Below are 26,717 nucleotides of genomic sequence, written 5' to 3' on the forward strand. Positions count from 1 at the left end.
TGTGAAGATTTTTAACTTGACATAAAAATATAATTGATTACAAAAACGTAATAATAAAATAATATGTTGTCAAAGAGACAGCGTTTTCATCTTTGGTGCTTTCACATACATCTTACATGACAAGCCGACTCTCGCAACATTTTTTTTGTACGACAGCTTTGCCCTGGCCCACAAATATTTACTAACCCACATAACCTTTTAGCCATTTATTAAAGAAATTGCTCAGTCACTTGGAGGTTTTCTATCACTGCAGCCTAAAGATTGACAGATACAATAAAAATTGCATTGCACATGAGCTCATAGAATCATAGAGTTGGAAGGGACCCCAGGGTCATCTAGTCCAACCCCCTGCACAATGCAGGGGTTAGCAGTAACTAACGTTTCGCTGAATAACAAAGATGAAGCAGCTGGTGAAGTGTCAAAGTTCAGCAAAATCCAAAAGAGAAATACCTCTTGATTGGAAGAACGAAGCTGAAAACTAGGAGTCATGTTTAATATATATATATATATATTAATGCCATGTTGCTTTTGTATTTTATTTAAGGTTCCATTTCTAGGCTGCTGCTCCCAGGCCTGCCAGCTCGTAGCGGCTTACAACAAATGGTTTACAGTACAAACCATATAGTATGCATACTCTGTGAAAGTATAGCCTCCAATGCTAGGTTGAATAGAGAAACATTGAACAGAAGAATGTTTGAAACAGAACAAATTTGTTTTAATAGTTCTTTTAAATGTTGATTGCATTACTTTTTTTTCCTTAATAGGCTGTTGATCCAACTCATTGAGAGAGTCCTTTTTCTTTTTGTTTCTTGCTGCAGCCAGTACTTTAAAAATTAAAATAATGAACCCTAGTGGTCTACATGTCATTTAAGAAATCCCTTATGGAGGATTGTAAACATTCTGTCTCAGTGACTCACTCCTAAAGTCTCTTTCCTGGACCACTGCTGTCTAGCTGTTGACAAGTTTTGGTTAGTGAAGACATCACAGAGTTCCCTAGTTATGCAAATGAGGGCACCCGTAGGAGACTAGGGGAAAGAGTCAGTCCGTAAGCCCACAGCATTTCCCTGATCTTCTGAAACCATTTGCAGAAATTGGAGTTCTTCAATTCTAAAAAAGCAAAAGTTGAGTTCCTTTGGGATATGAATCCTGGGTCCATCATCCTAGTCTTCGTTGTCTCTGTTTCTGCTGAACTGTGACATACTATTAGACCTGTCTGTGTGTCCATTAGAAAGAAAAGAGAATAAGAACAGACATCTTTAGGGATGCTGACCTCCTCGTGGGACTTGGGGATCTCCCTTTCTACAGCTGATCTCTAGACTCAAGCAGTCAGTTCTCCTGGAGAAAATGGGTGCTTGGGGGAGGGTAATCTGTGGCATTGGCCCCCATGTGGTCCCTGTCCTCACTAGGATCCACTCCCAAATCTCCAGAAATTTCCCACCGTCCCCTGCCAATGCTTTTTGGGGTGGGGATGGGGGTCTGGCAGCCCTTCTGATCTCACTCCTTTGCTGACCATATTAATGCAGCTGTATGACTTTTCAGAAGTAGAATTAGAAGAAGAAGAAGAGTTGGTTCTTATATGCTGCTTTTCTCTACCCGAAGGAGGCTCAAAGCGGCTTACAGTCGCCTTCCCTTTCCTCTCCCCACAACAGACACCTTGTGAGGTGGGTGAGGCTGAGAGAGCCCTGATATCACTGCCCAGTCAGAACAGTTTTATCAGTGCCGTGGTGAGCCCAAGGTCACCCAGCTCATTGCATGTGGGGGAATGCAGAATTGAACCCGGCATGCCAGATTAGAAGTCCGCACTCCTAACCACTACTCAACAACAGCCTTTAATAGCATATAAAAGTACAATATAAGGAGGGAAAGTGCAAAAGGATTCACTGCTCGAGAAAACAAAGGCAAAGATCGCTACTCCTAACCACTACACCAAACTGGCTCTTACACAGAATAACCTTGATAAAATCAAAGTAATGCTGGTTGGGATGCCCCAGGCATTGGAAGGACATCATACTTCCCATTTTTGATGGGGTCCAACTGGCCTTTGCTGTCTCAGTCAAGAGGCTATGGACTATACTTGTCCCAGCATTACTACTGAGGTAGGGAGCTTTTTTCCAACTTAGTTTAGCCTGAAAGTCGGTCCTCTGACCTTGAGTCATCAGCTATGGCTACCTGGACCCGTGCCAATAGGACTACAGTTTCTTCAATCCTAGTCCCTATGCATAGTTTATCACATGTCTCCTTCATTCTCGCAATTGTACTGACTTGCCTTACGTAATCCCTCTTGAAGCTCAGTGAGAAAGGTGAGTTTAAATAGCACAAATAAGTAACAATGTAGTGAACAACTTAGTTACTTATCAACTATTTTAAAATAGGATCCAGAGAACGACTTTTCCCTAGATCTTTCCTCAACGGGTAGTTTTTCTTTCTCCATTCTCTCGGGGCCATTCTGCACTCGTTCAAAATTGCACAATGGTTGCAAATTGAAATCGCTACTGTTTTGCTGTTATGCACAACGTCGTTGACAATCTGCAACACTCCTGAAACCGATCCACAAAAAGCGCTTCATTGTAGCGCTTTCAGGGAAATCCCAAAAAGTGGATTCACCCTCCGGAAAGTGCTACACTCTTGCAACCAATCTGCAACACTAGCGGGAAAGTTCTGTGCGTTACCATTGTTGCGGTTTCTGCAAAGAGATTGGCGATCCCGTCACTCCATGTTTTCCTCTTGGGTATCTAGTCCAGATCTTTAAAATGAGGCTCCTTTCCCTCTAAACTTTGCTGGGCTGGCAAAGCCTGCGTTTGATTATCCATAAGAACAAGTTCTTGGTTTGGCTTCCGACTGCACAGACAGTCTTCGTTTGTGTTCATTTTATGTGGGGTACTTGAAGTCTGTAATATTGTACTTGAAGTGGAATGTTAGGAATCTTTTTCTTGTGTGTGGGGGGAGAAATGCGCTTTCCCCCTTCCAGTTCTTCTTATTGTTTTGATGGATGGTAAAGGGAATGTTACTCCATAATCAATTTCTTGACGGAATCTCACTCCCATGAGAATGGAAGATTCTGAAGGCTTCGGTTGGCACTAACAATGCTGCCATCTTAGAATTCTTCGTTGACCACACTGCTGTGTTTGCTAATACTGTGGTCAATCTCTCCTGAGTGCCCCATCCCACAAGGATTGGGATAGGAAGAGTTGTCCTCAGTTATCCCTTAAATACTGGTGGCTTGGCCAGCTAAACATATAAAACATTATTCCCCAGTTCATGGTTCATTTTGGGTTTGTATTCTTTTCTCTCTTTTTTGCCAACTTCAAAGTCATTGGTTGATTTTTTAAAGACATATAGCTTTGTGCATATATATACATACACATATACACATACACACACACACACATATATATACACACATATATATGCATATATATATATATACATACATACATATATACATATATTATTATTATATTATATATATAATACATATACATATACATATACATTTACGAGCCTTTTGTTTCACAGGGTGGTAAGGCAGCTGACATGTTGTCTGAAGCTCTGCCCATGAGGCTGGGAGTTCGAGCCCAGCAGCCGGCTCAAGGTTGACTCAGCCTTCCCTCCTTCAGAGGTCGGTAAAATGAGTACCCAGCTTGCTGGGGGGTAAACGGTAATGACTGGGGAAGGCACTGGCAAACCACCCCGTATTGAGTCTGCCATGAAAACGCTAGAGGGCGTCACCCCAAGGGTCAGACATGACCCGGTGCTTGCACAGGGGATACCTTTACCTTTTAATATATATACATGTTTATTTCTTGGACTGCGATTGGAAAGCATAGCTTTACTCCCCCCTAGGGACCCTCTCCTTCCTACACCCTCTGAGCCCATCATTGGCCATTTTGGGAGGGGTGTGTGTCCGGGCTGACATGACCATAGGTAGTCATATCACCTAATAAATGTTTAACAATCTTTAAATATATATTTATGTAACTCCCAGCCATTCAGGAAACCCTTCCATGGCCGCCATTAAACCCCAGGATTTCATGAATTCCTGCTTGGAAAAGCCTGCCTTAAAGAGTTGAGCACTGCTTATGTTAGGAGGTCCCAACCTTTTTGAGTCCATGGACACCTTTGGATTCTGACACAAGATGTCGAGTACAATCACAGAAGGACTGCTATGGGAGACAGAATCAACCACACACAGGAAGCCCAAGAGCAGGGGAGATGGGGGGTAATTTGTTTAAGCCAGGGGTAGTCAAACTGCCTCTTGTGGCGCAGAGTGGTAAGGCAGCCGTCTGAAAGCTTTGCCCATAAGGCTGGGAGTTCAATCCCAGCAGCCGGCTCAAGGTTGACTCAGCCTTCCATCCTTCCGAGGTCGGTAAAATGAGTACCCAGCTTGCTGGGGGGTAAACGGTCATGACTGGGGAAGGCACTGGCAAAACCACCCCGTATTGAGTCTGCTATGAAAACGCTAGAGGGCGTCACCCCAAGGGTCAGACATGACTCGGTGCTTGCACAGGGGATACCTTTACCTTTTAGTCAAACTGCGGCACTCCAGATGTCCATGGACTACAATTCCCATGAGCCCCTGCCAGCAAACGCTGGCAGGGGCTCATGGGAACTGTAGTCCATGGACATCTGGAAGGCCGCAGTTTGACTACCCCTGGTTTAAGCCACTGGAAAAGGGAAACGAGAGACTAAAACCAATAAGTCTGGTGGTAGTTGTTGCCGAGACGACAATTTTAATAATCTGCACAGCCAGTTAGATGATCTGGTGAGATTTCCATCTGGCCCTACCCGCTTTCTAAAAAAATTAGTGAGCACCAGGAAAGGTGTTGCAAATGTCATAGTGCCAAGAAGGGCCCCATTGGTGACCCTGGCATTATGTAGTTGAGGCCAGTCGCATGAAACCATCAAAAAGTAACCTCTGTTGATTTTGCGCTTTTGAACATAAGTAGCAACTGACAGCACTTGGTGAATGTAAAACATCCTGCAATTCCCCTCCGTCCTGCAGTGTGTCTGGATGTGAAGTTTATAGAAAGCACAAGCTAGCTGCTAGCCAGAATGATGGAGTCTCATCCCCAGACCCATACAAATAATGCCCGTTAGTTGTTTACAGCTAAAAAGCAGACTGCAGCCTAATGCAAAACAGAACTCCTTGCCACTAGTGGTCAGGCAAGGCCTTTTGTCTCATTTTCCAAATGTAAAATAGTCAGGGTGGAGAACTGCTTCATTGCCACTATTCACTCTAAATCGGGGTGGGCAAACTGTGGCCCTCCAGATGTCCATGGACTACAAGCCCCACGAGCCCCTGGTTGAAACAAGTTGTGGTTCTTTGGTGGAATTTAGCAGGAAATCCCACCAGAGCAAGGCTCAGTGTGTGATTCTGGGTCTGCAGTAGGATAAGTGACTCATCCTGGATATTAAGGGCAGCTAAACAGAGTGCAATTTAAAAATCTTAAAAGGGGGATCTATTTGCTTGCTTTCATTCCTCAAAGCCAGTGTGTGTCATTCAATATCTTGAAAAGAAAGGGGAGGGGTTGCATTTAAAAAAAACCCCTCATTTAGTCATGTTTTATAGTGACTATACTTCATTGCAGAGTTATCAGCAGACAAGTATAGTGATATTTCTGGATTTTTATCAGCTGTTTTATCATTTCGAAATGCCCTTTGTTAGGTTATTACTTCCATATACACTTGTGAATGTTCCATTGCTCTTCATCAAGCATCTCGGGAAAGAACCCAGAAGGTCTGTAATGCTGAAGACCAGAGTTTTGTACTGTTTAACTTTCTTCGGTTGCTGTCCACCCCCTCCCCCTTGCCGCCCTGATGAAGGACTGACACAATTTGGCTGAGATCTTTTACCCTTCAGCCCTTCCACTTTCTAAATAATTGTCAAAAGCACCGGCACTTCTATATTCTGGGCTCACTTGACTAAATGGAGGAAGTTGCTGAGAGAGGCAGCACGGGATTTTTCTAAAGAAATGTCCAATATATATCAGTAGCCTTCGTGGTGATAATCTGAATAGGTGTGTGCATTTGGGTCTACCTGAACCAAAAATATTGGTATTTTTTGGTATATTTCACCTTTTCAAATATATCCAGGCTTTCATAGGAAACTGGGGTAAGAAAATCCGAGATGTATTTGGTAACACAGTGGAGAGGTGGAAGCAGATCACTCCTGCCTCTCAGCTGTTTGTCTGGTTTCTACTGCAGTCCCTTTAAAGTTTAAAGAGACTGCAATAGACAGCCTGAGGATCAGCTGTGCTGTGGGGGAGGGAACTGTTCCCATCGGCTTGGTGTGGGGCTGGCTTCTTGGGACATCCCCGTTTAAACCGGGCTGCGGGAGAAGCCAGCTCCTGTGACACAGGGAACAATCTGCTAGTTGTGGCACAGCAGATGCTAGGGTCAGCTTCTCTTACAGTGCAGTTTAAACCATGCTGCAGGAGGAGTCATCTCAGCTAGGATCTGCATGCAGCGGGGAGAGACCTTCCCACTGTACACAAATAATGGGGCTGTAGGAGAACCAAAGTCAGCCCTAGGACTGGGCTAGCTTTTTCTTTTTAATTTGTATTTTTCTTCTCGGGTTTATTGGACTTGAAAAAAAATCAGGATTCCTGAAAAAAATCCCATATCCAAATGCCATGCTGGTATTGAGATCTGTGATTTTTTTTTTAATTCTGAATTTTTTTCCAGGTCCCATAGATGCACACCCCAAAATAACATTTTAAAAAGCTCATCCCTAAACCTGAATCAGTTTGGAAGGATTTTTTTAATGATCTGCGAGCTTGCTATAGCAGAGAACATTCCACGGAAGATTTAAATTTAAGCTGTTTTCTGTGGGGGAGGGGGGTTGTGTGTGTGGTGGTACTATTACATGCAATAAGTATAGCACACCGAATTTTTCGTTCAAACTGGAACTGCCGAGTTTTCGCTCTGTGTCATTCATGTTTGGATACGTAACTGCTGCTGAATTCATTTCCTCTCCCTAACTCTTGGCCTGGTGGCTGTAACACAGCTTTATTCTATTGTTTAAATATAGCGTTGGTTGGATATTTTCCTAGTTTTAATGTGTTTTTAAAATCCCTTGCAAAAGACAAAACTTACAAATGCATGTAACAATGAAAATTAATGGACAAAGTTGTTGCATGTAGTTGGCTTTGGACACTTACTTAAATTGTGTTATACTTAAACTGACATTCCGGCTTCATTAATACAAAGAATCTGTTTTATAGAGCCAAGAGCGAGTTCTATATAATAAAGAAGATTCTTTGTATTGATGTAGCCTAAACGTCAGCGTCTCCTATTTTTCACTCTGCACAGCTAATGGGTCATTCTTTTTTTTCTCTCATTATACTTTAAACTGGCAGGCCTAGGGCTATAGTTTTGTTTTCCAGCAGACTTTACTGCTGCATATGTGTTGGATGCATACAAAACAATGAGTGAACATTTTAAAATACTCACAAAGCCTTTTAACTGGCGGTGCTGGGGATAGGGATGTGGGCTTCGGCACAGTTTGGCTGCCTCGGTGATCACTGAAGCCCAAGGCGGTGTGTAGGAGGCCAGCACCATGGCGTGGAGAGCAGGGATGGTGGCAGCAGTGGTGTGCCAGCTAGCAGCCCACGCCTGTGTGTGGCCACTAGCCGGTGTGCTGCCGCCCCTCCTCTCTGCACCATGGCGCTGGCCTCCTATGCGCTGCCTCGGGCTTCGGTGATGGCCGAGGTGTCCGAACCCAGCCAAAACACACATCTCTAACTGGGGATTGACATTTGGGACCTTCTGCATGCCAAGGCGATGCTCTGCCACTGAGGCTGCCCCCCCCCCAGAGCTATGGTAGCATGAGGCTTGGTGAAGCTTCTGCCTTCTGCTGGCAGTTCTTTCTGTGAACTGTTGGGCAGCAGTGTGGAAGATAAACGGGGCACAGTAAGTTATGCAGGTACCCCACTGAAAGTTTTAAAGGCTATGCACGAACAGAGTAGTTCTTCTGCAGCCGTTTCCAGTGCCAGGAGAATGCCAGGTGGCTTAAGAGCTGGGATGGTGTAATGGTAAGAGCAGCCTTTTTCAACCAACCTTTTGACCATGGAGTAAGCCCTGAAAAAAGCAGAATACAAATTAAAAAATTAATTAAGAAACGGGGCCTGTGCCTTGGGCAGCAAAGTGTCCTGGGCCGACCCTACAGCGGTAAGGAGTTGGAATTTGGAGTCCAGGGAAGAACAGATCAGTTGGAATTAATTAATATTGATACATAGCTATGTTTTCATGTCTTGGCTGTGCATACATTGCCTTCTCCCCTGAAGCCCAGGGTAAGATGGAAAGCAACCCCCATACAGTTGAAAGGGCACAGAAGAAGGGAGTTGGCAGTGAACGCGGGAGGGCATTTAGCTCAAGTACACAGAGCTGGTTTTACTTAGCCGATTTGCCTAAAGAATGTGCATTGGCAGCAGACGTGTAGAGCAGGATCCAGGATGGTAAAAAAGTAACATTGGCTTTTCCTGTTGGGTCCCTGACATTCCTTCCAAACTAGTGCAATTCCTCATGCCTCTTTAAAGAAAACAGGCCGTTTGGCAAGCGTTTCTGAGCAAAGCAGTGAGTGACTCGGAGAATCATTTGCTAAAGGGACATTGAGTAAGAGATTTAACCTGCCTGCCTCTGGAGTCACGGGCCAGGCTGTCTCCGGCTCTGAACACCTGATGCCCCATGGAAGTGTGGAGCATGTGCAAAACAAAGGCAGGTGATAGCAAACTGTATTCAAAGGCACCAAATGCTTTCCTGTGCTGTCTCGCTAAGCCGCTGCCTGCTTAAGCTATTATCAGCACCCCAAGCTGCTTTATAGAAGATCGAATCTTCAATAACTATGCCTTGATGAAGCAGGTTTTCCTGAAAGCGTTTCACGTTCACCCAAGTGTTGTGTTGCTGCTAGTATAGTGCAAGTGAGGGTCCATGATCCTGGGGGAAGGGATTCCCCTGAAGAAGAAGAAAGAAGAAGGGGGAAGGGGGAAGAGAAGGAGGAGGAGGAGGAGGAGAAGGAGAAGGAGAAGAGTTGGTTCTTATATGCCGCTTTTCTCTGCCAGAAAGAGTCTCAAAGTGGCATACATTTGCCTTCCCTTTCCTCTCCCCACAACAGACACCCTGTGAGGGAGGTGAGGCTGAGAGAGCCCTGATATTACTGCTTGGTCAGAACAGCTCTATCAATGCTGTGGTGAGCCCAGGGCCACCCATCTGGTTGCATGTGGGGGAGTGGGGAATCAAACACGGCTCGCCAGATTAGAAGTCGGCACTCCTAACCACTACACCAAACTGGCTCTCAGCACCCGGGCTCCCACCATGACTGATAGAGGAAGGTGCATTCTATGAACTTGCACAGAGAATGCTGCTTTACTTTTGGGGGGCAGATTTAATACCTCTTGTGGATTTTTAAAATTTAACCTGGATGCCTCATGCGTCTAGAAGGTTGCAGCTTGAATTAACTGTGTCTTATATTTATTAGCATTTATATTTCTGTGCGATATTGCTGCTGGGTTATTTTATGGGTGGTTTTAATTAATGTTATAGACTTTATTGTATACTGAATGCTGTAAGCCACCACGAGACAGCGAGCCAGGGAGCTGTGGCATCGAAATCCAATGAATGAATGAATGAATGAATGAATGAATGAATGAATGAATGAATGAATGAATGAATGAATTGCTGCACCTCCCACCCACAGCAGACATTTTGTGGTTGCACCATTCTCCTTATGTCAGAATTCCAAAGATGTCCATGGGCTCCAAAAAGGTTTAGAACCTCTGAGCCAAACTGGGATTGGATCTTCCTCATGAGAAATTCATCTCGGCCGCTCTTGAGAAAGTTTCTGGCCTGGTTATTTACCTTGGAGACTTTATATATCCTTTGATAGGAACTGGAACTCTTGCGGGAAGACCTGGCGATGTCAGATGGGAGCTGGCGGCCCACTCAGGAAGGACAGGGACTCCCTCTGTAATGGTGTTTTGCTTGTGGACTGCCTGCCCCTCCCAGCAGCAACCTATTTGGAGCTCAGCTTACATAGCATTAAGCATTGGCTCAAAATTTTTGTGCAGGTTTAATTTTTTTTCTTCTCTTTTGCCCTGTTCCGGTTTGGCTGTCTTTGACCAGCTTGACATGCCAATTTTTTGTGGTTGTAACATCTTGCTAGGGTATTTTATTTAATGCCGTTTTTACTACTTTGGGGGATTGTTTTCTGCCTTATCAGTGCAGTTATTTTGCTTTTAACTGCCTTGGAAGGGGTATGCGGAGAGGTGGTTTTAAACCTTTTGCGTAACAGTTGCTTGGCTGTTGCCCAAAGCTTGCGAGGAAAAGGCAAGTGTTTCAGTTTTGCATAAACACTGTGGTGTCACTGTCCCAGAGACCCACAAATCTGTTTTTCAATGGAGATAATATTTTTTTAAACTGTCTCTCTGTCTTTCTCTGAAGCACAGATGAGAGTGGGGTTTCCCCCTGATCTTTACAGTGAATTTAGAGAGGACTTGGCCTGCTTTCCAAAGCTTTCCAAATTCAATTTGACAAGGATGTGCCTCTGACACGGACAAACTTGTCAGCTGTGAAGGGTGGGTCGTAATGTGTGGATCGCTGGTTCAGTGTGATATTACTGATTTACAGACCTTCATTCTATTGTGGTTTCAGTACAGGGTTTAGACCGACTTGGAAGTGATCTTGAATTGGGTGACTTGCAGGTCTACTGATAATGATCCCGCTTTGTTTGTTTGTTTAAGTGTGAGTTAGAGCAGGGCCATGTTTATGTTGTCATGTACATGGCTAGAAAAATGTAGAGCTGCTCTTTGATGTGCAGAATAGAGTCTTTCCCAGCAGTTGTCTTTTCTGTGAAGTGATACACCACTGGCTTCCTCTTCTTCTGGATATGGTGGAAAAAGGTGGCAGGGGGGCAGTTGAGGCCATGTGGGTTTGCAGAACTCACAGAATGACAAAATGGCCGTTGTTAGCTTGGACTTTACTGTTTCTTACACTGTTGTGTTTGAGGTAAGATTGGGGGAAGGGGGAGAAGTATTGATGTACACCATGATTCAAGGAACTAACTGTTGTTGTATACATTGGCAAGAGTTTAAATACGCAAAGGTACAAGGCCTTGGCTGCTTAAAAAATAAATAACTTTATTGAGAATAGAAACAACTTTGTAAAGAGAGAAGACCTCAGAATAAGAAGAAGAGTTGGTTCTTATATGCCGTTTTTCTCTACCCGAAGGAGTCTCAAAGTGGCTTACAATCTCCTTCCCTTCCTCTCCCCACAACAGACACCCTGCTCGCCAGATTAGAAATCTGCACTCCCAACCACTACACCAAGTTGGCTCTTCATCTGAAGAGTCTTCAACTGAAGTCAAGCAGGGAGGAGCTGTGCTCAAAGGAGCAGGAAGTCTTCAATTAAGCCAATCAGGATGTTGGAGGAGATTATTTGAAAAATACCAGGAAGTTCCTATTATATGCTAAAAACACATCTCCTCTGATGCCCCCCTGCAAGGGGGGCCCTTGCAGGATGTTCTTCATATGTTTCTAAATCATGCACACTACAGACCTTGCATACTCAACAATATATTCTGTAGAATTGGGTTTCCCAAACTAGCTGACCGTATCTTACTGTTCTAGAGAGTCCCTTCTCTAGTGGACACATGCATGAAGCTGCTCCATACTGAGTCAGCTCATGGTCTGTCCAAGTAAGTATTGTCTGCTCTGACTGGCAGCTCCCCAGAGTCTCTGGCAGAGGTGCTTCACATCATTTGTCTAGGCCTTTTTTAGCTGGGGATGCCTTGGTTTGAACCTGAGACCTTCTGTAATCCTAGCAGATGCTCTTCCACTGAGCCAGGGCCATACTGCAAACATTGCCTGTCTTCTGTCACTGTCCAGAATTTGTAGCTATTTATTGATCTGCCATTTCCTGTCAATTGGGGATAAGGCTCTTGCCACTTTCATACATGGGTTGGATTAAAAGGGCCCACAAAGCCATGCTGGGGTGTTCTCCTGAATGAATTTTCTCCCTTTCTCTAGGCCCCGGTGGGGGGTGAGAGGAGCTCATCCCTGATGTTTTGGTGCACATGCTTGCTAGTTATCCCTCAGCTTCAGATGCAGTCTGCTGTGTGTGTGAGTGTGTAAATATTGTTGTCTGATGAAAAGCCAACTCACCTCTCTTGAGCCATCCTAATCATGGAATTCTTTGGGGACCTGACTGCAACTGTGTTGTAAAATTTGAGAAATGCATAACGTTGATGGGCAGATTTCTCTCAATTTAGTTTGAAATGCCTTCAGACGGTTTTTAAAACCACATTTGCTCTCACAGGTCAGCCGCAGTATGTTTGAATTGCAGCTTGATTTTCAGGCCAAATTGCTCCGTGTCCCTTATTTTCAAGAAGCCGTTTCTCAACCCAACAACGCGACTTCACCCTCCTCCTTGGCTATCTGGCAGTGTCCAAAGTAAACATTATTCAGATTTGTTTTCAGACATTGTTTAAATCCCGGTGGGAAATAGATCGTCCCCGAAGAGCTGTGCTAGCAGAAGGATCCAAAACCTGACTTACGACTTCTGGAAGCATCCCCATCGGCTGCTGCGTTGTGAGCAATAAAGCCTGACGTTTCACTTTCTTAACCTGAGAAGCACAAGCTCCCTAAATAATTCTCTGCGCAGCATGGCGGAAAAGTCAGCTTGTAAAAGTAATTATCCTTTCTCCAGACCTTTTCCAGTACTCCATCATATTTAATTCCACCATTGCAGGAAGTCCTTTGAGAAAAATTGCTTTTTAATAACTACCAAGAATCTAAATAGATGCCTCTTTGTAAGATGTGGCTTTTCATGCAGGGACTTCTGAACAAAATAGCTTTTTCGCATCTCAGTCTGTATGTCTTTAACATTGGAGTGATCTTAAAAAAAAAATTGGGGAAGTAGCCATTTCCTCCAAGCATTATCACAAAAATCATAATCCTTACAAACCCAGCATTTGTGAAAATTGGCACTAAAAAAACCACTTTGCCTTAAATATGCTTTAAAAAAAACCTGGTGCTTAAAAAGATGAATGGGAAAGTATATAAGGGGCAATTTGCTCTTTTCACATAAGGAAAGCAGCAAATGAGTTGGTATCAATGTAAGCAAAGAATGCTGGGTTAGTTCTTATGGAGCCAGCTTGGTGTAGTGGTTAGGAGCACAGACTTCTAATCTGGTGAGCCGGGTTTGATTCCCCACTCCTCCCCCACGTGCACCCAGTTGGGTGACTTTGGGCTCACAGCACTGATAAAGCTGTTCTGACCGAGCAGTAATATCAGGGCTCTCTCAGCCTCACCTCCCTCACAAGGTGTCTGTTGTGGGGAGAGGAAAGGGAAGGAGACCGTAAGCTGCTTTGAGACACCTTTGGATAGAGAAAAGCGGCATATAAGAGCCAACTCTTCTTCTCTCAGCCTCACCTCCCTCCCAGGGTGTCTGTTGTGGGGAGAGGATAGGGAAGGTGAATGGAAGCCGCTTCAAAACTCCTTCAGGTAGAGAAAAGTGGCATATAAGAACCAACTCTTCTTCATCATCATCCTCCGAAGAACATTGCTGACAATTTTGCCTAATGCTGCAGTGGCATTTATTCATTGCAGCTATGTTTTGAAATGTACTTCTAGACACGGGGAACGGTCTATGGAATGCTCAAGCCCTGGAAAGATTCCCTGACTGCTGCCTCTGCCTGTTGGTCAGGCTGGCCATGGGTGACAGACGCTGGGCTTGAATGAAGACCTGCGGCCTGGCCGTGCTCCACCCTGCTTCCCAAACAGCAGCAGGTTTTCTCTGTGCTTTCCCAAAATGTTGTCATACCTCCTTCCAGGTGTTCTCTGCCCTCACTGTTTTTTACCCCACAAACCTGATTTCAGGTGGGATCTGGAAGATATTACCCAGAGCAAATGGGGTCAGGGCAGGTATGAGGAGGTGATGGTTTTCACACCTTCCCACTCACAGACATCACTTTATAGGTCTCCCCTCGCACTCCTCATTCCCCCTGCTGATTTCTGCCTTTCTAAAATTGGTGCCTTCCCCCTAGGGTTGGCATCTTTGGATCAGAAAATTCCTGGAGATTTTGGGTAGAGGCTGATGAAGAATCTCAGCAGAGGTCACCCTGGAGTTGCTAGGTCCCCTCTTGGCTAGCAGCAGGGGTAGGGGGTCAGGTTGTCAAATCCTTGTTGGAAAAATCCTAGAGGTTTGAAGATGGAGTCTGAGGAGGGCAGTGACCTCAGCAGGGTACAGTGTCCCGGGTCCACCCTCTGAAACATCCATTTTCTCTGGGGGAACTGATCTCTTAGTGTGGAGATGAGCTGCCATTGGGACCAGGGGACCCCCTGGCATTACACCTCATCTCCAGACTACAGAGCCCCGCATCCATATTTCACCATCTAAAGCTGCTATTTTCTCCAGGTGCACTGATTTCTGTAGTTTGGAGATGCTCTCCAGGCCCCACGTGGAGCTTGGCAACTCTACCAGTACCCTCCCAGCCTGATCTCCAGTGTCTTGGGAATGCGAAGAAAGATAAATTGTGCTGTTGCAGTTGAGCCCTGCTTGGTAGTTTGCGGGAGAAAAGGAGAGAGCAAGTGCTGAGGAGTGGGGAATCCACGGGGGGTGGAGGAGGAAAGAGGGGCAGGAAGCAGACAGGGAGGCTTGCACTTGTGTCGACCTGTCCCAGCTGGGAGGCAGAGGGCACCATGGTGTACCGGTAGGCCAGCTCTCCCACAACACAAGTGAGGCTTTCAGCAGCAAAGTCACTGGAAGGGAACAGAAGGAGCACAGACGGAGCCATAGTCTAGCCAGCAGGCCCCATGATCTCACAACAGAGGAGGGGAGTAAGTTGCAAGGACCCGTGGTGACCCTTTTGAAATACTGGATGCTACATATATCATTATGCCCTGACGGGGGCGACTCAGACTAGCTGGATCTCATTAGAGCTCAGAAGCTAAGTGGGATGAGCTCTAGTTAATAGGTGGATGAGAACCCACCAAGGAAGTCCAAGGCTGCTTCACAGATACAGGCAATGGCAAAACTTGCCTCTTTTCATCTCTTGGTTTGAGAACTCCCTCTGGGGTCACCAGAAGTTGGCTGCAATGCAGTGGCACTTTCTACCACTGCTGTGCTGCTATTTGCCTTCTTTTTAGGAAGGCAAAAAGCCCTCCTGAGGACCTGGCAGGAACCAAGGGGGAACACATATTGTGACCCCCATGTGGATGCTCCATTGCTGGTACAAGTTGAGTTGCATTCACAGTGGTAGTGAATGCACCCCAGGGAATTGTCTCATTGTCTTTGGTAGTCAGTGGCAGCTTGCTTGATTGCATGAAACAATTGATTTTGGAAGTTGAACCAGAATCAAGCTGTGAAGTTCTGACCTCCTGAACTTTCCCAATTCTCAAAATATCTACATTGCTTACAGGGATGCATGTTACAGCTCTCCTTGGGTATGAAAAGGGAAATACTGTGGGTAGGGGACCAGTTCCACGCATGTATTACTGCCTCTAGTGGTCAATTCAATATTATATACCACTGTGTGTCCAGAGCATGCAGCTGCTTCCCACCAGCTTTCAGCAGTGTCAGAGAGGAAAGTGTGAAGCTGCAGATGGATGCTTCGTAAGAAGGCTTTATTTGCTGGGTGAATCACAAGCAGCCAAAGCTGTTTTTCCAACTCTTCAAAATCTTGCTTGATACCTTTCCCAGATTTAGTTGTTGCACTGATGTTGAAAGCAGATGAGAACTTTACCCCACTCTACATTTCTTACCTTTATAGTATCATAGATTAAATCATTTGTAAAGTGCAAGGTGATATTGTGAAAAAAAATGTCATAATGCCCGGAGAGTTGGTATGCTGCCATGCCGACATTCTTTGTTCAGGTGAACAGACATGACTTTTGACTTGGAATCAGTCTAGTACCAAGTGGGTGGCAAAACCGGGAGTTTGATTGAGGCCCTTGTAGGTCACAGATCACATGTTGTATAGGCTTGAGCATTTAACTGTGGAGTCTTGATGGTTGGGAAGCTTTCTGCACTTCCTAAGTTGGTAGGGTTAGGCTTCTGGCGCCCTGGCCTGGATGGCCCAGACTACTCTGAATTCATCAGATCTTGATGCTAAGCAGGCTCAGCGGTAATTAGTACTTGGATGGGAGACCACCAAGGAAGTTCAGGGTTGGTATGCAGACAATGGCAAACCACTTACCGAGGCACCTAATTTTACCACAAAATCTGGGCAAACTTATTGACTCGCATATAAGCCGAGGGTGGGATATGCTCCATCTTCACAGGTTCTCCCATCCAGCCTCCCCCACAAAAAACAAATACAGAAAAGTCATGAGGGTGAATAGCTGCTGGTTTTTATACCCCGCTTTTCACCCACAGAAACCAAAATAATAGTTTGGAAGAAGTGATTAAGAGGAGGAAGAAGTGAAGGCAAAAGGGAAAAAAAGGTCAGAGTCCCTCAGTCAAACCATTGATGTCCCACAAGCTGCCAGAGCAATGACTGGCTGGCTGTAGCAGGCTTTTATTTCAATTATTGTGCATATACTAAGCCGAGGAGGGCTTTTTCAGTGTGAAAAAGGTGCTGAAAAACTAGGCTTATATGCAAATATATAGGGTGTTAGTTTTTTTCCATGAATACCCTAGGGCAGGCTTTCTCAACCAGGGTTTTGTGAAACCCTAGAATTTCTTGATTGCTCTAGAAGGGTTTCCTGAATGGGTGGGAGTTAATTTTTAAAATATATTTGTTAAATTTGTTAAACCGTTATCAGGTGATATGACCGTATCAGGTCATGTCAACCTGCCCCCTCCAAATCACCAGTGATGGGCCTGGAGAGGATGGGAAGGGGAATGGCCCCAGTTGGGCATGTCCACAGCTCTGCTTCCCAACCATATTGTGCACAATCCTACCACTTCCAGTGTTTCTCAAAGCCTGAAGAAGGTTTCAGGGGCTTCACAACGGTAAAAACATAAATGAAGGCTGCCCTAGGGGGGTCACTATAAGTTGGCTGTTATGCGAGGGAGAAGGGTGTGGTTCTGGCAGTCCAATGTAACATAGAGGCTTTTGTCATCATTTAGACAATTGCATTTGCTATACCCAATCCCCCCCCCCAACAAAAGTCTTCCCGGGTTTGTGTTGCTCATCTTCTCCCCAGTTCTCTGACATGTCCTTGCAGTGGGTTGGCTCCAACTTGCCCTTTGGCTGGTGAAAAAGGGAAGTGGAGAGTCTCTTTGGGTCCCCCCAAAGGGGTTGTAGCTAGGAGATGAATTGGGCTTGATTAAACTGTACGTCTGGCTGGATCGGCCCCATTCGTCACTGTGGGGCTGTAATGAAAATCGCCCACTGTTATTTTTCCAGATTATCTGTCTGCAAACAGCTGTGAAAATAGCCCTGCTCTCCAGTCTAGTTTCTCCTGTGCTCGGTGCTTTGATGCGGCCCCAACAATGACTTCATTTCCTCAGACAAAAGCAGAAGATTTTGATACTGCAAGGCGCCCTTAGACAAGCAGTGTTTAATGGAGACAGCGATGGCCTCTGCTTGTACTGATCCGTGGTAACGTGATTAGAATTTGTTGTCACTCTGTTGGGTGCTCGCATACTGTCCGAAGTTACAGCAGAGTTAATCAGCAGTCAAGCACAGAGGTCCACCCTTTCTGCGGTCTCGACTTGCATTTACATAGTGGGGAGTGGATTCATCACAGTGCGCATGGAGCTTTTTCCAAGCAGAATAGGGGGACTTAGCATTGTTTGCCCTTATTGAGAAGCAGCAGTTTCCCCCATGTTTGCCCACAGCTTCATGCTACTGACATGTGTGTTTTTCTTGTGATTGTTGGACTATGTCATGGGAAAGATTTCTTCAATGCATTGATGGACCCTATTATGGAAGGGGAAAGATCAGATTCTGCCCCTCTTGGTGCCATTTTTCTTACCCCAGCCCCTTACCCCTTACCCCCCCCCCACCCAGTGGGTAGGCTTCCCTGGCCACCATTGGGGGATGAAGGATCAGGGCTACCAGGTTGTGAAACTCCTGGAGATCTGGTGCCTGGGGAGGATGGGGACTTCAGTGGGGGTACAAAGCCATAGATCCCACCCTCCAAGGCATCCCTTTCTCCAGGAAGACTGATCTCTTTCATCCAGAAATGAACTGTAATTCTGGGAGATCCTCATGTCCCACCTGGAGGCTGGCATCCCTAGCAGTGGCCTTTCCTCCCTCCATGGAGGGCTTTTAAAAAAAAACAAGTAATGATTGGTTACTTGCTACCACATTCTAACCATCTACCGCATTCTCTAAATTCTGAGCTTTCATTTTGTAAAGGCTATCCCTTTCGTTGTGCCTATCTGCTTTTTCCCCTGTTTGATGAGGGGACTGGGGAGGGAAATCCTGCCATGTGGATGTAAGCTCCCTTGCTACTGCGCTGCATGATGGGGCCACAGCAGCCAGCGGGAAGCCTGTCCCTGACTAGAAGAGAGCCCTAGGCACATTCTGCACACATAGGATAATGCACTTTCAATGTGCTTTGGCAGCTGGATTTTCCTGTGCAGAATAGGAAAATCCTCTTCTAAAGTGCATTGAAAGTCCCTTATCTATTGTGTACAGAAAGGGCCCTAGATTGGAGTTTGTTATCCCAGTAGGGTAACCTGCCTCTTGGATGGCACCCTAGTGCTTTCTAGCACACAGAATACTGCACTTTTGATGCCCTTTGGCGGTTGTTTGCAAGTGGATGTTCCCACTTCACACAGTGAAATCCAGTTGCAAAGCACACTGCTCCATTTCACGTGGCTTCTGATGAACCATCCACTGAAACCATTTTCATGAAGCTAGGCAAGTACATTGCAGTTGTCAGACTGGTCTTCCGTAGCACGTAGAAATCATCATGTAAGTAAATCTCCCAGCAGAGATTCTGGCTCATATAGAGCCACCTATAAGTGCCAGAATTTCTGCTCGGAGAGCAGCTCTGGGCTCCAGGCAGAAATCCTTCCCTTTTTGGAACCCAGAATAGCTCCCCTAGCAGGGGTTCTGGCAAGTTGAGGCTCTGCAAGCAGCAGAACCACAACCTTGGAGTCCAGTCACCCTTAGCAAATGATTTCTGAGTGCTGTAAGAGCAGCTTTCTAATTTGTTGTACAATCTCTCAGTTAAAAGATGTTTGCTTCTTGGATGTCCTTGAATACCTTTGTGGGAGTTATGGGAGCTCACTTGGAAAGGAACCTAAATGTTGAGAGTGCACCAGTTCAGTCCTGTAGCATTTCTTCTGTATTCTGTCCTCTGGAAATGCTATGTAACAATGGAGGGCTGGGACTGTCGCTAGTCTACTTCCCCCTCAGTTTTTGGGATTGAGTCCCTGATAATGAAAGAAGGATCGAGAGTAGAATGGGATGGACATGAAAAGGGCAGTCATCCCTAATATGCAAGTTGCCTAGTTGGTCCTCTAGGTCAGGCTTTCTTGATGGGTTGGGAAGGGTTTCCTGAATGGGTGGGAGATAATTTTTAAAATATTTTAAAATAATTGTTAAACATTTATTGGATGATATGACCATACACGATCATGTTGACCTTGTCCTCTCTACCAAAATGGCCACTGATGGGCCTGGAGGGGGTGGGAAGGGGTGGAGCCCTGGGTGGGCGTGTCCACAGCTCTGTTTCCCAACCATATTCTGCACAGTTTTGCTACTTCTGGAGTGTCTTGAAGCTTGAAGAGTATTTCAGGGGTTTCTCAATGGTACAAAAATTGTGAAACACTGCTCTAGGTTCTCCCCTGAGCACCCATCTTTCCCCTTCTATCTACCTTGTGTCACTTGGCAAAGGGGAACAAGAAGCTTCATGTGGTATCTAGCTTTGACTCTCAAAAGTTCATATCCACAAAAAGGTGGTTGGCCTCTCAGGTGCTCCTGGGCTCAGATCTAGTTTTTTTCTCTCCTGCAGACCACTAGGGCTACTCTGCTGAAACTGTAGTTTGAAGACATTGTTTATGAAGGCCAGGGTGTGTGTTTTTGTGTGCCGTCAAATGTAACATGTGACCAACCACGAATTGACTAAATTATGGATAATAATGCCTATTGATGTCAGACTGCTTAATGGCTTATTGGTTTTAGAGCCACTTTCACTAGTGAAGTGGGTCATACGTCATGTTTTTAAGACATTGGGCATTTCAAAACATACCTGTCACATTGTTTGTTCTCAAGGTCTGTAGCATTCAGGTTTTGGATTCCAATCCTAGCTTATTCACTTGCTAAGATGTATGAGCCCAAGTAGCCATTTCAGTGTTGCCTTTCTTTGCCAGCTCTGGCTTGGGAAATACCTGCAGGTTTCTGGGTTGGAGCTCAGGAAGGGGCAGAGTTTGGGGAGGGAAGGGGCCTCAGCAGGATATAATTCCATAGAGCAGGAATGGCCAAACTGTAACTTTCCAGATGTCCATGGACCACAATTCCCATGAATTGGCAGGGGCTCATGGGAATTCTAGTCCGTGGACATCTGGAGAGCTACAGTTTGGCTGCCGCTCCCATAGAATCTAACCTCCAAAACAGCTAGTTTCTATTGGAAAGTTGGTCTTGATCATCTGATGATGATCAGTTGTAATAGCAGGAGACTTCCAGTTGCCACTTGGGGGCTGGCAACCCCAATCTCTATAGTATAGTAGCACACATTTATAAGGATGCATGTGAAGCATCTCAGACCCCACTGACTGTACTTGATGGGGAGAGAAACTTCTGGGTGAATGTGGCTTGTACCCCAAAAATAAAGAATGGCTAGGGAAAAGCACAGCTCCGGGACTTCAATGTGGTGTAAAAGTTGCATTGTTGGACTGAGATCTAGGGGATCCAGATTCCAATCTCCACTCTGTCATAGTATCTTGCTGGATGACCTTAGGCTAGTCACAGCTGTCTGCCTAACTCACCTCACAGGATTGATGCAAGGATATAAAATGGTATAAACTGTTTTGCGCCCCCACTGGGGAGTATGGCATGACATTAAAGAAGTAAATAAAAAATTGCAAGCTGCAGCTGTGTGTCAGGACTATGACAAAGACTGCAAGAGTTAATTCTCCCATCAGTTTTCTGTTGTTTTTTCTACACTGTTATTTCCCTTGTCGTGTGTTCCTGTTCCTTCACAGATAGGGGTCTATTCCACATATGCTTTGCTCCCTCTAGTGGTCAGTTCGATATTACAGCACTTCATGTCTGGCATAAAAAACTGCAGTTTAAATCTGCAGGGAAAATATATGGGAGATAAAGAAGTGTAATTGACCACTAGCGGGAATAAATATTTATTATGAATACTCTAGGCTGATCCTGCACCGAGAAGGGGATTGGACTAGATGGCCTGTATGGCCCCTTCCAATTCTGTGGTTCTATGAAAATGTGCAGACTGGGTCTGGGGGGCAGAGCAATATCTAAGCAACAGGAACACACAAGTGAGGAAAATGAGAATGCAGAAAAGCCAAGAAGGGCCCTGACAGGTTAGTGGCAGCCATCTTTAGGCCACATTGGCCAGGGATTCTGGTTTGGGAGGGCATCATCTTGACGTGCAACTGGGGTCACTGTGGATGGGCAGGTAGTTGTAAATTTCCTGCATTCTGCAGGGGGTTGGACTAGATGACCCTGGATTTCCGTTTCATCTACGATTCTATAATATTCTATTCACCTTGCATAAAATGGCCTTATGCGTTGAAACTACAGTTCTGGGGAAAGGTGACTACAATTAAACATTTTTTATATTAATTCCAAGATGTATGTTGCAAAACAGAAACAATGGGAAGGCTTAGAACTGACTGAAGAAAATCATATTTGAAATTAATAATACCTGGAAGCTTGTAAAAAATTAACTAATCATATTTGTATATCCCTGTGTGTATTTAAATGATCTGGACATTATTGTGTATTGGGAATTGCATTATCTTGGTGTTTGTATTTTCACATTGTTAATAAATAAATAAAAATAAACAATATTTATGGGAGACCTACAAGTTATCCTAGATTCAAACAAAGTTTTTCCCCATCACTATTCCTTTTGAACAGCATTAAAGACTGCTGACTATTTGGATCTGAAATAATACTTAAAGTAGAATTTCAAGATCGTTTTTAAAATTTGATCCGTAAGAATTTTCCAATCGTGCTTGTTCATAGCTAGGTAGACAAAACCTTGAAGTTCACGGATCCCATAATGGTTAACACCTGTTTGAGTTTGCTGCTGTTTGTGTTGGCCGGGACTTCTGCAGCTCCATATTGGCTGAAAATGAGGAGTGTGCGAAACGCTATACGGCACGATAACTGGGGAAACCACAAGAAAATACACGTTTTAATATATGTATTTGAATAGGAATAGGTACAGCTTTCAGCACACCTGTAATATATATAATATAGAGTGCTTTCTTAAGAAATAGACGGGTAGATTTTACAAATAATGTAACAGAAAAATGCACAGTCGGTTAAATTTCAGAAGGTTGTGTATATTAACGGGAATAAAAAAATCCAGCCGTCATTATCTTAGAGCAGAGATGGTCAATTCCTCTGCTCTGTGAGTCTATTATGCAGAGGTTTGGAACAATAGATGTTGTGTCTCAAACCAACCCCGTGAGTGAAGCTTAAGGTCCATAAGGTCAGTAGAGGTGGGTACCATTTTGTCTTTATCCTGTCCTTCCTCTGAGGAACACAGGGCAACACGTCTCTCTTCCATTTTTTCTCGACCACTCTGTGAGGCAGGTGAGACTGAAGGGATAAGGCTGGCCCATTGCTACCAGTGAGTTTCAGATTGAGTGGAGATTGGGATCTGGTACTTCTTAGGACTTGTCTTAACATTTTGACCACCCTAGGACACATTTTTGAGTGTACTCCTGGACAACAGCTCTGCATCCAAAAAGGACAGAGTATCTCTATTCCTTAGCACTTTTCTTTGCAAGTGAAAATATCAGCTGACTGTTTACCACGTCTTCGTTAACATTTGGTCAGCACACGACCAAGCAGATAGATGACTTTGTGGACCAGATCATGTGCATGAACTGCCATGTGACTGTCTTTATCATAGACTAGAGAAGCGCCTTTTTTGATGTGTAGAGATAACTCATTGATGGTTATGAAGGTAGTTAGAGTCGTTCTGGGTGTGTGGCAGAACCTTTACTCTTTCACTGACCCTTATCTTGTAAACCACTTCACATCTAGGTTGCCTTCCCAGCTTCTTAGCCCCACACTTCTCCCCACAGTCAGATAGGCAGATCTAAAATTGTAGGTTGCAAATTGGTAAAGCGGAGAAAATGTTTTTTTTCTAATCATTGACTTCATCAAGTTTCCCGTTACTTGACACGGTGCCTAAACTTTGAGGCATTCGAGTTGGTTAATCTAACCGCTCAAACATTTAATTTAAAACTTAATGAAACCTTAAAGCCATCTGGTAGGATGCTGAGCAGTTCTGTTGTTTTCCCCATCTGTATTGCTCAACTTTCCTGCCTTGATCTAATTACAGTTCGAACCAGCACACACAAAACAATCTAAATGTTTGCTCGTTGCATTCTGATTCAGTTTTAGTTTTACTGCCTTTTTTAAAAAGGCAGCTTGCAGCATTTCAAAGTTGTCTGGAAACTAGAAGACAGCATTTTCAATGAGAAATCCTTTAAAAAAATCTTTTAATGATCCGTCGTGTTTTGGTTATCAGCCACTGTCTAGTCCAGGTGAAATCAAAACCAATACTAATCAAATTCTTCACAATTAAACTTGTGTCGGTTACCATGAAAAGGATACATTCAACTTCCCAGTGGATCTTGAATCAAACAAGAAGTTGAGTTAAGTAGTGACTTTAAAATTGGATGGGTATTTAAGTGATTTTTCTCCACTTTTCTTCTGAACAAGTTGCTTTCTTATTAAAAATTCGTTATCACCACTAGTGTGTTTTGGTAAACAGAACCAGTGGGAAAATTCTAAGTCGTATGTGAAAAGTCTTTCTTGATGTCTAGAAAGCCAATTGCTCTGGCTTCTTTGTCTCACCACCACCCCCTGCGACCTGATAACTTTTTGCTGAAGGAAGATGGCCCTTGAGAACTTGAAACATATTTCACTGTGCTGTTTCAGCACACTTACTATGTGCATGTTAAGGTTAGCATCATATTAACTGGAATGTCTTATTTCACTGTGACGGTCACCTCCAGGCTAGATTACTGTAACTTTCTCTATGTGGGCCCTCGCTACCAGCAAAGATGGAACACCCAACGTTCTGAAAGGCCTGAAATACTATACTCTTCCACCAGGCATATGGTATAGACCAGGGGTAATCAAACTGTGGCCCTCCAGATGTCCATGGACTACAATTCCCAGGAGCTCCCTGCCAGCATTCGCTGGCAGGGGGCTCCTGGGAATTGTAGTCCATGGACATCTGGAGGGCCGCAGTTTGACTACCCCTGGTATAGACCTTTACCATCTATACAGGCCCCCTGCTGGTCCCACACCTGGGGCTCCCCCAGCTCACTTGCCCCCACCCAGGCCTGAATGCAGATTATCACCAGCTGTGTACATTGGCTCATAGGGAGTGACTCATCAATGGAGCAAATATATAACAAATAGGCAATGTATGTACAATGACCATGTAGAATTTTAATAGATACATTTTAGGTGCATTTGTATTTGTTTTTGATTTTTTGTGTGTGTGTTTGTATTTGAATTGTGGTTTTATGAAACCGTCGTAAGCCGTCCCAAGACCACTCTGGAGAGGGGCGGCCTAAGAGTCAAATAATGAATAAAATGAAACAGATGAAAATTAGAATTCTGTTTGGGGTACTTACATTTCTGGGTGCAATCTAGCCCTAGTGAAGAGATGCAGGGTAGGCTAGTCCTGATCTGAGTAGCCATGCTGTGTGTCTAACACCCGTTCCGTTCTTGCAGAAAAGCTAGCAATGCTCCTTCATTTGAATTAAACACCAAATATTTGGATTTAAATGTTGGACTAACATGGTTGTGGTGATGGTCTGATGAACTTAAGAGTGTGAACAAAGGCATTTTTGGGGATTTTCCCCAACACACACGATGTTCCAGTGGGCAGCTTTCCCCCTTTCCAGCATGTGATTTCTGTAGAAAGGTGCCTCCTTTGTTTTAAAATGCATGTAAATTTGGCAGAAAATGGAATTTTTTATTAAGCAATTGAAAGTTTGTACTAGGTTCTTCTCCCCACCACCACCACTTTTCTTATTTTGGACAAAAGAAGTTGTTCAGTGGTATCTTCAAAAGTAATTACAATCTCTGCTGTTTTTAGATAGACAATATTTTCCAGCTTCCCCCTCCCCTTTGCCACCCACGTTGCTTTTCCAAGAAAACTGTCAACCTTTATGAGGTGAAGTTGCATTATTGCAAAGATGGGGACCACAGTTCCTGAAAGACTCCTGCCCCAAACTGTCCTGGGCTGGGATACATGACTGTCGGATAAGAAATGAGTACATGGCTAAATGCTATGGGGGAAGAATTGGATTACACCTTATTTAAATGTGTGTCCTCTTATTTACAGCTGCTGCTGAAGGAAAAGGCAAAAGCGGGGAGGACTTTTTCCAGAAGGTAAGAAAAATGGCAAGTTTTTAAAATTCATGGAGCAGATAACAAGAATAAGTGGAAAGTTCGTCTTGGCCGAACTCTTAAAAGCTTCAGTCCTGTGGCTAAGACCTGTGGCTGGTGAACCGCCTGGAAGTTTGTGACCCATCTGGCCTTGGATGTAGCCAGCTGGGTGATCTTGGGCCAGTTACAGCTCTCTTGGCCTCACCTACCTCATAGGGTTTCAGTTGTGGAGAAAGGAAGGGAAGTCTCTTTGAGACTCCTTAAGTTAGTCGAAAGTGGGGGTATAAAAACCAACTTCTCTTCTTCTTAGCGCTATCTTTACAAATGGCCTTTGTGATTGGTGGGCTATGTAAGACCGTCTGGGTTGACTGGATAAGGTACAAATCCTGGCTTTTTGGTTTTATCACCTGCTCAGCAAAGGAAGGGAGCTGTGGCTTAGTGGCACAGCATCTGCTTTGCATGCGGAAGTTCCCAGGTTCAATCCCCATCATATCCAGTTAAAAGATCTAGCACAAGCTTTCTCAATCAGGGTTTCATGACATCCTGGAGGTTTCTTGACAGCCCTGGAAGGGTTTTTTATATATATATAAATTAAATGATAAGTAAACATTTATTAGGTTATTTATTAGGTCATGGTGATCCCCTTCCAAACTGGCCAACAATGGGCCTGGAGGGGGTGGGAAGGGGAGGAGTTATGTTTCCCAGCCATATCCTGCACAATCACGTCACTCTTGGGGTTCCTCAAAGCCTGAAGAATGCTTCAGGGGTTTCCCAATGGTAAGAAAGCTGAGAAAGGCTGATCTAACAGGAGGCAATTGGAAAGACCTCTTCCTGAGACCCTGGAGACGCACTTGGAATCTGAGCGGACAGTATTGACCTTGCTGGATTGACGGTCTGTTTCAGTGTGAAGCCGCTTCATGGTTCAAGAACCTTCTGCTTTTCATTCACCTCATTTCCAGCAAATAACTTAATGTTTGGAGTAGCCGTTCTCATCTGTTTTGTGGTTGAGAAACCCCTGAAAGCTCCATTAGCTGTATTTGGATTCTTCCTTACTACAGTGACCAAACTGAGGTCCTTCTGCCAATAGTGCATCTGTCCTCTGGATCATCATTGAGCTTGGTCCCATTTCAGAGGTGGAAATTCTTTATATTCTTTATATATTGCTTAGACTTAGAGGCTTTTCTATTGAACAAACTGTCTGTGAAAT

The 26,717-nt window shown here is 44.5% G+C and overlaps 1 protein-coding gene across 1 annotated transcript in view; it reads left to right on the plus strand.

The window, feature by feature from the left end:
* Window positions 1-26,717, plus strand: part of BICC1 (BicC family RNA binding protein 1) — a 152,189-nt gene that overhangs the window by 20,294 nt on the left and 105,178 nt on the right. Inside the window, exon 2 of the mRNA XM_077350640.1 lies at window positions 25,467-25,513. Within this exon, the coding sequence (XP_077206755.1) occupies window positions 25,467-25,513 (47 nt within the window). The remainder of the gene's footprint in view (window positions 1-25,466; window positions 25,514-26,717) is intronic.

This window comes from Paroedura picta, chromosome 8 (genome assembly GCF_049243985.1).
Source record: "Paroedura picta isolate Pp20150507F chromosome 8, Ppicta_v3.0, whole genome shotgun sequence".
In the NCBI taxonomy this organism is placed as follows: domain Eukaryota; kingdom Metazoa; phylum Chordata; class Lepidosauria; order Squamata; family Gekkonidae; genus Paroedura; species Paroedura picta.